Below are 13074 nucleotides of genomic sequence, written 5' to 3'. Positions count from 1 at the left end.
AAGTTTGGCAGAAGCTTCTAGCAGCTGCGGTGGATTTGGTGCTCTTCTGTTGCCATGTAATAGAAATTTTTCAGTAAAACAGGAAAATGAGAAAAGCGCTAATTAGGACTCGTGCAGTAGAAAAGAATGCCTGATTGCCAAAGCACATATCCCTTAACTTGAGTTCATCTGTGGTGGTGGTCATGGCGGCGGTGATGGTCACTCCAGAAGTTATGCAGTACACATTTCACAGAACTGTACATATCGTGAATATCATGGGAATGATTTTAAAAAATGGGAAAATTTCCTCTGTTGTTTAGCCATGTTTTGTTTGTATAAATCTACATGACAGACTTTCAAGTAAAATATAATCACTTCCTTTGAATTAATTTATTATCAAACAAAATAGATGCTGATACACTTTCCAGAAACACTTTGTTTCCAAGATTCTGAATCAGTTTCTAGGGAATGTGGTTTGTGGCCACAGAAGTATATAATTATTGTACATGAGCTACAATTTCCAAAGCCTGAGGTTAAGTCACTTTGTTTTTCACTTCCAACCTGGTGAGTGGTCTCAGAGTGAACCTCTAGAATTCTAGTAGTCATTTCTTTCATTAGTAATTGGTCTGTTATGTTCCCATACATTCCTGGCTGGTTAGTCATCAGTTATGTGCTACATTTTAAGAGTTTGCCATGGCAAACTAAAAAATAATAATAATAATTAGACCTTTTGTCTTGGTTCTTACTAAAGCATTATGCATCCCAATCACCAGAGGAGCTTCCTGAAAGGGGAAAAACACATTCCAAGGCCCACACACACTGAGTTTGAAGTCAGTAGCGCAGGCTCTGGGCCTCCACTGCTCATGATTCACAGTTGATTTAGCAGCCACTCTTGAACGCTGTTGCTCTGTGTGGTGTTTGTGTTCTAAGAAGAGGTGAAAGCCTCACTCACCGCCCTTCCTGTTGGCTCTCCCCGCAGGGCACAGTAAGGCTGTGAGGGACATCTGCTTCAATACTGCAGGGACACAGTTCCTCAGCGCAGCCTATGACAGGTATCTGAAGCTCTGGGACACGGAGACTGGTAAGAGCCCCTCTTACACAGCACTAATGCCTGCTTATCTTAAAGTGGCATCCATACCTGAAGTCATGGGGTGGGCTGCAAGGCGAGATCTCCTACAGTTGCAGATGCTTCCACCGTTGGCTGTCAGTTCCTATCACAAAATGTAGTGGTAGCGGGCTTGGCAACGTGGCCTAGTGGCTAAGGTCCTCGCCTTGATCCCATGTGGCCGCTGGTTCTGATCTTGGCAGCTCCACTTCCTCTCTCTGTCTCTCCTCCTCTCAGTGTATCTGACTTTGTAATAAAAATGGAATAAATCTTAAAAAAAAAAAAATGTAGTGGTAGCAGTAACACTCGGCTATGTTAAGAAACTCAATTATGCTTTGTTTTGGCCACATACCATTCATAATGCAAATTTTTTTTTAAATCTTCTCTAGTCATCTAATTTATCTTTTTTTCCCCTACATTACCTAGCACAGTGTGTTACATTTATAGAAACACAATGAATGTCACAAGAACAAAATTAAATTTAATTGCTCAAATAGATTAAAATGTCAATGTAAATTCCTTTGGGCCCGTTGGTTTATGTATTTGCATCCATATTAATTGCAACCATATGTTGTGGCTTTTAAAATTCTATATAATTATAAAGCTGTCTTTTAAGTGTAGTGATAATAGCTAACATTTATTAATACTTAGTGCTTATGTTGCATGATGCTAAGTGTTAATATGTAATGTTTCATTCAGTTGTGTGTTCAGAGAGAAGATTCACCTGTATTACTTGTTTCCTTCCCAAATGTCCACAACAGCCCCTAGCTGGGGACAAAGCCAGTTGCCTAGATCTCTCACTGAGGCTACCAAAACCGCATCAGTAGGAAGTTGGAGTTAGGAGAAGGAGCTGGATATCGAACCCAGATCTTCCAACAATGCAATGTGAGAGTGTAAGCCACAAGGCCAGGCACGTGCCCTTCAATTCTAATATACTTCACTGAAAGCACTATGAGTAAATAAGTAACTTTTCTAGAGTCACGTAGTAAGTGACAGAATTGGTATCAAACCAAGTTTTCTGTACCACCGAATCGCATGTGCTTCTGCTCTTGCACCGTTGCACTCAGCTCTGGTTGTATACCATCATCATCTCAGGAGCTTTGAACTTTCTACTGCCTGGGTCCCATCTTCAGAGCTCTGGTCCAGGCCCTGCACTCAATAATTATTCTACTGTGCTTCCAATGGGAGGAAAGCACCACTCTGTGGGGTCTTTGAGAAATCATTATCTATATACATTATAGATAATGTATATATGTGTGTATATATATACACATGTGTTTATGTGTGTATGTGTATATATACATATATATATAGTATATGCTTGCATTCACTATTTACTACATTGTTGATGCTAGAAACTGAACCTAAGACCTGGTCTTAGAATTACCCCACGAAATGTAGATATGACTTAAAATTCTGCTTCTTAATACTGAAAGTTGTGCTGTATCTTCACCCTTGCACAGAAATTTCCCTGATAGCATGATTAAATACTTTGGTTCATTTTGCTTATCTTGTAGCCAAACTCAACTATAAAATATATGAAGTTCATAAATACTCAGTCAAAGTTATATATAGTAATCATTTGTATGCAACTGTTTCCCACCAAGGCCAATATATAGAATATTTCCAGTACCTCATAGGAGTTTCTTAGATGCTTTTCCTGTCCGTAACCACTCCTGGTAACCAGAACCACATCTGTCATGATGAAGTCATCATGAATTCATTTTGCCTGTTCCTAAACTTCCTGTAAATGGAATCACCCTTATAATCTCTCCTGTTGGCATTGTCTTTCACTTTCACCCAAGTGACTTAGATCAGTAGTTTGTGTTTTATTGCTTGCAGTATTTCATTATGTAAGTGGAAATGTGACTGATCTATTCCACAGTTGGAATAATTATTTTTAATTATTAAAAATTTGAAAAAAAAAAGCAGTGTAGTTTATAATAATGAAAAGGCAATCATTATTGGAGGAAACTGACCTTCCTCCAAATCAGTTAAGCAAATGACCTCTAGATCTTAATCCCACAGTCTTTGTTAAATGGTCAAGTTTATTTTTATCTATTTAATTTGAACCTTTGGTTTTAGGACAGTGTATATCAAGATTTACAAACCGAAAAGTACCCTATTGTGTCAAATTCAATCCTGATGAGGATAAGCAGAATCTCTTTGTGGCTGGGATGTCTGATAAAAAGATTGTGCAAGTAAGTGTCTTCACTGTGTTTTACTATAATTCCAGGACTTCACTGTGTCAGGGGATGTAATAAAGAACATTAATTCATTAATGATTGAAGCTTCGGGGGACTGCTGGTGCTGTATGTGGTAAAAAGCCTTGGCATCCATAAAAACATGATGATGGGACCTTCTCGCTTTCCTTGTCCCAGAATGTGTGGAACTGCTTAATAGCTGCCTTTACCTTTGTGCTTGTCTGATTTACAGTGGGACATCCGAAGTGGAGAAATTGTGCAGGAGTATGATCGGCATTTGGGAGCTGTCAACACCATTGTTTTCGTTGATGAAAATAGGAGATTTGTTAGTACCTCTGATGATAAGAGCCTCCGAGTTTGGGAATGGTGAGTTTCCATCAGAAGAAAAACTGACTTTTATAAAACAAGTGGTTTAAATGTTTGTAGCTAAGGCAAAACTGGTCATCAGTATTCAAATTAAACTCTTGAATATTTTTGCAACTGTAATCCACTCAGTCAGTTTTAACAATTAAAGTAGGGGCTAGCATTGTGACATAGACTGTAAAAGCCTAATCTTGCAACATAGGCATCCCACATGGGTGCCAGTTTGTTTCCTGGCTTCTCTTCCTCTCTCTCTCTAACTTGGACTCTCAAATAAATGAATCTTTTTTAACAAGCAGTTTAACTACATACAGAAATAAACTCTTAGTATTTCGATAGTCTTCATAGTCTGAATAATCTTCCCAAAGGATATGTGTTTTGACTTGCCTTATGCTTTGTTCCATTCATTGTTTTACCCATCTTTGCAAAGTGAAGATACAAACCATGATGTATAGGTGTTGTTGGTTATGGTAGAGATAAAGCCTAATATTTTGCCTCAGAACCAATACAAAGAAACCACTGAGGTGTCTCTTAAAATGTCTGCTTTGTGATTATTCAGTACTAAAATTTGTTCAATATTATCATCCTTATACAAATGGTTTCCTTGTAAAATAGAATGAGAATAAATTCGTTAATTTTGCTTTTATAGAGGAAAACAAAAAACCTTTTTCAATAGGAAGTATTAGAGCTAGTTTTATTAAATATCATAAATCATGTGCAATTTAGTTACAATGAAATGCATAGTAATGTTTGTTAAACAATGTTTGGGGGAAACCCTGCTTATTTTTATAATCAGTTGTGAAACGCAGCTCAAGCACAGTTATAGCCATTCAAAGGCTGGAGTGTTCATCTTCCCACTCCCAGAAGATGTTCTGTTTTAAGAAGAAAAGGGAAGGGGCTTTAAGTGACTGCCTTCAGCACTGGCTTCCCATATGGACACAGGTTTGAGTCTGGCTGCTCTGGTTCTGATCCAGCTCCTTGCTGATGTGCCTGGGAAAGAACAGAGGATGGCCAAAGCATTTAGGTCCCTGCTGTCCTTGTGGGAGACCCAGATAGAGTTCCAGGCTCCTGAGACTTCAGCCTTGCATAACCCTAGTTATTGCAGTCTTTTGGAGTGAACTAGCAAACTAAAGATCTGTCTCTGTCCCTCTCCTTCCTTGCTTCTATGTAACTCTGCCTTTCAGAAGGCGAAGTAAATATTTTAAAAAGAAAAGAGAAAAAAAGGAAATGTGAAACCTTGAACCAGGACCAGTGGTTTCCTCTAAACTGATTCCCTAGGACAATTTAGGTAATTAAACATTTAATGTAATTTAGATGTAGTTTCTTCCCCACTCACCATCACTGTCAGATAACCTCAATTAATGGAAAGTTAACTATACTTTAAATATTGTCTTAATAATAGAGTATCAACTTGAAGGTCCAAGGCTTGATTTTGCACTATAACAATGATCTCTCATACTTCGGAAATGATGTTTCTTGAAGAGAATCTAATAGTGAACCAAGGTGTTTATGTGCCAAATTAGACCATTTACATAATATTCTGAAAATAAATATACATAGACATGTTTTGTTTATTTTAACAAAATGATGCTTTTTAAGCTTAAATTCTCATTTTATTTATTTATTTTTTTTAAATTTAAAGAGACATGAAGAGAGCACCCATTTCTGATTCACTCTCTAAATGCTTACACAGGCCCAGACTAGGCTACACCAAAACCCAGGAGCTGGGAACACGCATAGGTGTTCTCAGGTCTCTCACATGGGTGTCTAGAAAGTTCTGAACTTGAGCCATAATCGCTGTCTCACAAGGTTTATATTTTTGTTAATATAATGAGAACAGATTCCATGCATTCCATAGGTACTGCTCCAGGAAGACAGCCACACTTCCCTCATGTCCTTGCTTCCCCACCTTGCCGCACACATAGATGTAACTTTGCCAGCAGCATTTGTTGAAGAGATAATTCTCCTGGGATTGTCTTTGGTTTGCTTGGTAGAAATTAGTTGGCTGTATATGTATGGCTTCATTTCTGGGATTTCTATTCTATTCATTTGATCTTCATTACCAGGCTGTTTTGATTACAACTTACCTGTAGCACATCTTGAAATCTGGTATTTGATGCCTCCAGCTTTCTTTTATTGTGTAAGACTGCTTTACCTATTTAGGGGTCTCTTGTGTTCCCATATGAATTTTTAGCTTCATTTTTTTTATTTCTGAAGAGAATCACTTTGAATTTGTAAACTACTTTCAGTAGTGTGGACTTTTTGATAACATTAATTCTACCAATCCACAAGTATGAAAAATTTTTCCAGTTTTTGGTATCTTCTATTTCTTTAATGTTTTGTGATTTTCAGCAGAGATCCCCCACATTCTTGGTTAAATTTAGTCCAAGGTATTTTAAAAAATCTTGCTGCTGTTTTGCCCCTTTCAGACCTTAAATGCTTTCAGAAAGTCACGATCCTGTTTTGATACAAATGCTAATAACTTTTTAAGTTTCATTTTAGCATACACCATCAGAGCCTTTTTGAACAATCCTCACATGAGATTGGGGCCTTCTTGTCTGTCACGTATCACTGTCCTCTGTTTTCCCACAGCTTGTTCCAAATTTGGAGTGCTTGCTTGTTCCTTTCTTTAAGAAGTTCTTAGTCCAGAAGAACATTGTCAGTCAACACCACAGTTTGTGAACGTGGCACATGCATTGCGTATCTAAAGAAGTCATCGTTGTTGCAATGATCAGAATGTCACATTTATGGAATAATTTCAGTATGCCAATCTGTGGCAAGCATTCCGTATCAACTCTTTGATTCACTGTACCAAGCAATATTAAGAGATATTTGCATTTATTTTTTTAAAGATTTATTTATTTTTATTGAAAAGTCAGATATATATGGAGTGGAGGAGACAGAGAGAAATATCTTCCGTCCAATGATTCACTCCCCAAGTGACCACAATGGCCGGCGCTGTGCCAATCCAAAGCCAGGAGTCAGGAGCTGTTCTGGGTCTCCCACACAGGTTCAGGATCCCAAGGCTTTGGGCTGTCCTCGACTACTTTCGCAGGCCAGAAGCAGACAGCTGGATTGAAAGCGGGGCTGCCAGGATTAGAACCAGCACCCATATGGGATCCCGGGGCGTTCAAGGCGAGGACTTTAGCCGCTAGGCCACCACGCCAGGCCCTATTTTCATTTTTTAATGTAGGGAAGCTAAGGTTAAGTAGTTCACCTAAGGTTAAATAAGACCTAAATTAAAAAACCAAATGAGGAATCAAGACTTGATTACAAGACTTCTATTTTTGAGTCAAATGGGTGGGTAGTTAGAGAATGAAGGGACTCGGTGGGGAGAGGAGATGACTTTTGGCTTGATCAGTGAGAAAGCAATAAAAATGAGAATGACTGCTGCTACCAAGACAAGTTAGGAGCCACAGAAATGTGCTTCATTGCATACAGCCATCCCTGCAGGCAAGCATTAGTGGTACTGGAGCTGATGGGGAGAGGACGGCAGAGCGTGACCTCCTCCCTGAGGGCTGACCCCAGCTGGCGCAAGAGCTTCAGCCTGGGTGCTTGTAGGCATAGGGTAGTCACCCTACTAACCATGATAGAAAACAACAACCCATAGGAAACTTGGCTTTATTGAACAATGCTGTACAATCAAAGACTACTGTGGCTTTCTAAAGGAAAATCAAAGAAAGCAAATCAGCCTCTGGGCATTTTCATTGGTTCAATGCATAAGACATTACAAACATTTTTTCCTCAAGGCATTTATTTTGGTGAAATATTTTTAAGAGGCTGTTACAGAGGTTAATACTACTGTTTAGAATTTCTTATTTGGGGTGGCTAACACAAGTCAAAGTGCTACTTGGGACACCTGTATTCTACAACAGAATGCCTGCGTTTGAGTCCCACCTATACTTTGATTTCAGCTCTTAATATACACCTTGTAGGTGATGGTTCAAGCACTTGACTCCTTGCTACCCACATGAAAGACGTAGATTAAGTTTTGGACTCCTGGCCTTTGCTTGGCCTAGCCTGCCTGTCGGGACTGAAGCAGTGAATGCAAAATTAATATCTGTCTCTTTCTCTCTTTTCCTTTCATGTAAAATTAATTAGTTAAAATTTTAGACTTTAGTTATTCAGGATTTTTGATGAAATTACTTGCAAATTGAAACTTGCTTGCCAGATATGAGCTGCTTACACTAAACTGTAGTATCTAATTCAAATACAGTGTTCAATTCATTAACTGTAACTAAGCTAGGCAGACTTTTTTTTACTAGAAATAATGAAGTCAGCAGGTAATTCAGATTCATTTCTTGTACAGCTCCAGGATTGCTTGAAATAAGGGAACCATTTGTATTTTTTTCTTTTATTTTAGAAAAGCCTTAATTAACATGAATTTTGACTATGGTCAATTTGATTTAGAAAATTCTCTTCTATTTTAAAATGTGAGATTATTAGCCACTAAGAGTAAATAGGAGGAGGGAGGAGACATGAATCTCTTTTAGAATGGGATACTTTTTCAATACATTAGGATATTTTTGAACGTCAGTTCTTTGTGGCTTATTTATTTAAGCAGACATCTGACAATTCCTCCTACACAAGAGTCTGAGAAAAGTGCTTTCCAATCATTTGATCCTTCTGATTGGACTGATAAGTGGATAGAGAAAATCTTCACATAAAGGAAAAGTTTTAGTTTAGTTAGGTTTGTTGTTGTTGTTGTTGTTTTAATAAAGACAGATAAGATTTACAGAGAGGAGAGACAGAGAAAGATCTTCCATCTGCTGGTTCATTCCCCAAGTAGCTGCAATGGTCAGAACTGAGCTGATCAAAAGCCAGGAGCCAGGAGCTTCTTCTGGGTCTCCCATGTGGGTGCTGGGACCCACGGCCTTGAGCCATCCTCCATTGCTTTTCCAGCTCATAAGCAGGGAGCTGGATGAGAAGCAGAGCAGTTGGGAAATGAACCAGCACCCATACCGGATCCCAGCACTTAGAAGGTGAGGGCTTAGCCATTGAGTCATCACACCGAGCCTAGAAAGGTATTATTCTTGTGCAGTTAACCAGGATCCTGGATCTTGAACCAGAGTTTGAAATTGGAATTGCTGCTTCATATTCTGATTTACCCATCAAATTGCATTTTCCACACATTACTCTGTAAAAACCTTCCTGGTCTCCTGAGAAGTATGAAGACTAAAAATCCTTTCATAATGACTAAAGAATTTTTGCCACAGAGAATATTGAAAATGAAAAAGTACTTGGAAGTGTTAGTCATTCACTATTTGGGTGACTGATTTTACATTTCTGTTTTTTGTTTTTTGGGTTGGGTGTTTTGAGTACTGTCTGCTGTAACTGAGAATACTTGAAATGCTTTACACGTGTCAACCACAAAATAGTCCAGGTCCCAAGTACTTGATCTCCCTGGCCTGAGTCACTATGTCTGGGTGAGCTAGAACAGCTCCCAGGTCCCTCCAGCCAGGCCTGCCATCCACATGCATTGCCAAAGGCTTGTTCGCTCTGTAACCTGCCTGCGGAGTAGTGAGAAGTGACTTGAGTGACTGACAGGCAAATGACACTTCCCTATGGGCTTGCCTCAGACATCTTGTGTCTGCCTACCGTGGTACATTATTAGATGAGTTCATTATGAAAGAACTTTTAGTATCAGATATATATGTGTATGTATATGTTTTACCATAAAGACCAAAGTTTGAATCGATAGAATTAGAGAGCAAAACTCACTGACACTGCTAAAAGTATGACGGGAATTCGTTTGTGAAATAGGCTTATAATAAGCAATATGCAGTGATTTTGTGATTTTTTTTTACCCTCTCCCAGGAATTTTCTTGAAAGGTTTATGAAATATGTGATTTTAGTCATTTACTCTCATTTGAATATTATCTCTGTTTCAGAGATTGTTCTTCTAATGTTGCTGTTTTAAATGACTTGTTCTGATAGGGCTATTTCAATTTTTTAGGGACATCCCTGTGGATTTCAAGTATATAGCAGAACCCAGTATGCATTCAATGCCTGCAGTGACTTTGTCTCCAAACGGTGAGTTAGTGCATACAAAATGTTCTTAACTGAGCCTCTGAAACACGATGCTTTTCTTTATTCATGAGAAATTTGGCCATTCCCTTGTAGAGAAAGATTTTCACAGTGCCACGCTTGTAACAAGGAAACCTTTTATGTATTAGAAATACTTGCTGGCTTTCATCTGTGAGTCACCTTACCTACTCTGTTTATTTGTTTGAAATAAAAATAAAAGAAACAATGATTTATAGCCAACATTGAATAAGCATCTAAAGATTTCTCTCTGAAAGTCAGGTTTTTCTTTTTATGATTTCCCTTCCAACACAATTAGGTTCAATATATCATTATTTATTATGAGCTCTTCCCTTTCAAAGGGTAGGAAATTTTCATCTGATTCTCCATAATAAGAATACCTTAACAATTTACTATAAAAAAGATTTTGCTATGCAGAAATAAAATGAACAAGATCAATCTCTTTAATACTGTCTCCTGCACAGTAATCATTGCCTTTTAAGTATGAGATAATTTGTGCTACAGAGAAACTGACATTGTACTGACAAGAAATCATAGGTGCTCATGGGAGTGTTAAAGCAGAGGATCTGATATTTAGAAAGCATCACTGAAGCCACAGTTCACTCTGCACACCAGTGTGTTGCAAGGAAAAGGAAACAGGAATTAGCTGGTCCTTCTGGGCCTTTTTCTGCAGGCAGATTGGTGATAGGTGTCAACTGCCCTATGATTTGTATGAGAATAGCAACCTAACTGTATCCTACTTTAGGATCACTTTGTATTATAAACTTTATAACTGTGTGTCTATCTGTTACAAATGCTGTGTCCATGTTCAGCAAGGCCACTGGTGGCCCTCTGGGGCTTTGGAGGGTTGTATCCTTAGGGGATGTGTGCCAGGCTGTAGGATGCAAGTAGATAGGGCATTAGGCTCTGGGCTTCCCTGAGTCCTGGGGAGAGAAAAAGTAGGGTGACCTTGAAAACACAGCTACTGTACCCTTTTTAATCTCATCCCTTTTTATAGTTTTAATAATTTAATAATCCTAGTTTTTCTCACCTGTATTAACCTTCCCTTATTTCATAATTGCCACAGAGAGGTCTCATTCTCCTGATAGTCCTGTTGTTAACACTATTAGAAGTTGGTTTCATTTTGTAAATTTCTGTTTCATTTTTATGAACACCAAGCTTGGAATTGCTGTATTTTCTTATTTCATTAAAAAGCTTTTGTATGGAATGTGTTTGGTGATATAGGTTCATGTGAGTCAATCTGATACTTCAGAGGTTGAATGCCTCTTTAACGGGACAGTATTTCTTAGTATTTTACAGGCAATGTGTTAAGTATACTTTCTAGTTTTATAGAGTAGTTCCAAGCAAACAATGAATTTGTTTCCAATAAAAATTTGTTTTTAAATTTTTCGATCTTTTCTCTAAAATCTCTCTTTTACTGAATTACAGGGAAATGGCTAGCGTGCCAATCAATGGACAACCAAATCTTAATTTTTGGAGCACAGAACAGATTTAGATTAAATAAGAAAAAAATTTTTAAGGGCCACATGGTAGCAGGCTATGCTTGTCAGGTGGACTTTTCTCCAGATATGAGGTAAGTCGGGTTATAAACAATTGTTGTAAAAGTAGTACTTCACAAATCACTTCCACATGTGAGAACTATATAATTTGTCAAAATGTCAGGTGTAAAGGTAAGAACAATTTATAAAATTACATTTTGATTTCAAGTTCTTACTTCAGTATATCTATGGGTTTGTGCCCTTTAACCACTTAATAAATCCTTGTCCCTGTCCCCAGTGCCTTATTTTCTTCTCTGTTTTTCTAAACAAGGTTAGCTGTACTGTAATCACTATGTTGGTGTGATTGAATGCCACAAGCATCAGCTCTACAATGTGAAAGTAAACTTGACTGCAGCCTGTCAGTGCTGAGACCTTAAAACCAGCTTGTGAATAGTTAGTTCCCTGTCACATTGGGCTTGTATAGCTGCAGTCTTTTTTTTTTTTTTTTTTTTTGGAAAGTCATATATACAGAGAGGAAGATCTCCTATCCGTTGATTCACTCCCAAGTGGCTGCAACGGCCGGAACTGAGTGACCTGAAGCCAGGAGCCTCTTCCAGGTCTCCCATGTGGGTACAGGGTCCCAAAGCTTTTGGGCTGTCCTCGACAGCTTTCCCAGGCCACAAGCAGGGAGTTGGATGGGAAGAGGGGCTACCGGGACAGCAACCAGTACCCATGTGAGATCCTGACACATGCCAGGCGAGGACATTAGTCACTAGAGTACTAGGCTGGGACCTGTTTAGCTGCAGTCTTGCCAAGAATAAAACGCTACTTTTACTCTCCCAGGCTTAGTTAAGTTGTAAGCTAAAGTGATGCCATTATCTGTGTATTTTTGTCTGTTTAGGCCAGTAATTGGCCCTTAATTTCCTACCTCTGATTCAGTTCTAGATGTATTCAGAAGATCAGGAAAGCAGAACATTTATGAATATAGTAGACTCTGCAGGGGCAGAGTGGGTCTAACGTATTCACCAGATATATGAAATTGATTCCTCTATTCTATTTCTGACTGTTTGGAGAGTAAATGTGATAACCCATTCCTTGTGGACCCTGAGACTTGCAATCTTCCTAATTGAAAGTTTTCTCTATAGTTAGGTCAGAAGTTCATTGGTGAGATTTGTTGTAATAGGAGTTCAGCTGTCAGGCTCCTTGTTTCATTCTCTACTGTGATCCTCAGAGTATTATGCGTTCATATTGGTAATATTTTATGTTAAGGTGAAAGATAAAATTATTTTGTTCTTCACCCAGTTGGTATGTGAATGATTTGAAATGTGTTTTTCTTTCAATTGCAGCTATGTGATTTCAGGAGATGGAAATGGAAAATTAAACATTTGGGATTGGAAGACCACAAAGCTCTATAGTCGGTTTAAAGCTCATGATAAAGTGTGTATAGGTGCGGTGTGGCATCCTCATGAAACATCTAAGGTCATAACGTGCGGATGGGATGGTTTGATAAAGTTGTGGGATTAAGAAAATCAGCCCTTCAATTATCTAGGATCATTTTTGATCCAATGTCATATTTAAATCTGTTCATATTATTACATATGTTGGATGACAACCTGATTTACAAATAATATTTTACATGCCTTATGGAATTGACCCATTACTTGCAAAAAAAAAAAAAAAAAGGAAAAGAAACTGTAAATTTGCCTCTTAAAATTCATTAACAGCTTTGTTTTGTTTTGCAGGGTTTTTTTTATACAGAAAATGACCATTTGTATTTGACGGATAGTTGTTATTATCGGTCAGTTTAAAGGTTATTCTCATAATATACTAAAGGGATCCCTGTGAGCTCAAGAAAGAATTCCTAGTGGATTTGACAGTATAGAGGAGACAGTATAGTTAATGA

The 13074-nt window shown here is 38.2% G+C and overlaps 1 protein-coding gene across 3 annotated transcripts in view; it reads left to right on the top strand.

Moving 5' to 3' along the window:
- CDC40 (cell division cycle 40) overlaps window positions 1-12712 on the top strand; it is a 49309-nt gene extending 36597 nt beyond the window's left edge. For all 3 annotated transcript variants that reach the window (XM_058659173.1, XM_058659103.1, XM_058659137.1), the window contains 6 exons: window positions 959-1060; window positions 3170-3285; window positions 3521-3654; window positions 9605-9681; window positions 11122-11266; window positions 12518-12712. In XM_058659173.1, coding sequence (XP_058515156.1) covers window positions 959-1060; window positions 3170-3285; window positions 3521-3654; window positions 9605-9681; window positions 11122-11266; window positions 12518-12695 — 752 coding nt within the window. In that variant the 3' untranslated portion in view covers window positions 12696-12712. The remainder of the gene's footprint in view (window positions 1-958; window positions 1061-3169; window positions 3286-3520; window positions 3655-9604; window positions 9682-11121; window positions 11267-12517) is intronic.
- The last annotated feature ends 362 nt before the right edge of the window (window positions 12713-13074 follow it).

This window comes from Ochotona princeps, chromosome 1, assembly GCF_030435755.1.
Source record: "Ochotona princeps isolate mOchPri1 chromosome 1, mOchPri1.hap1, whole genome shotgun sequence".
NCBI lineage: Eukaryota > Metazoa > Chordata > Mammalia > Lagomorpha > Ochotonidae > Ochotona > Ochotona princeps.
The sequence above is the reverse complement of the archived record's forward strand: the minus strand, read 5'-3'. Positions and strand labels throughout refer to the sequence as shown.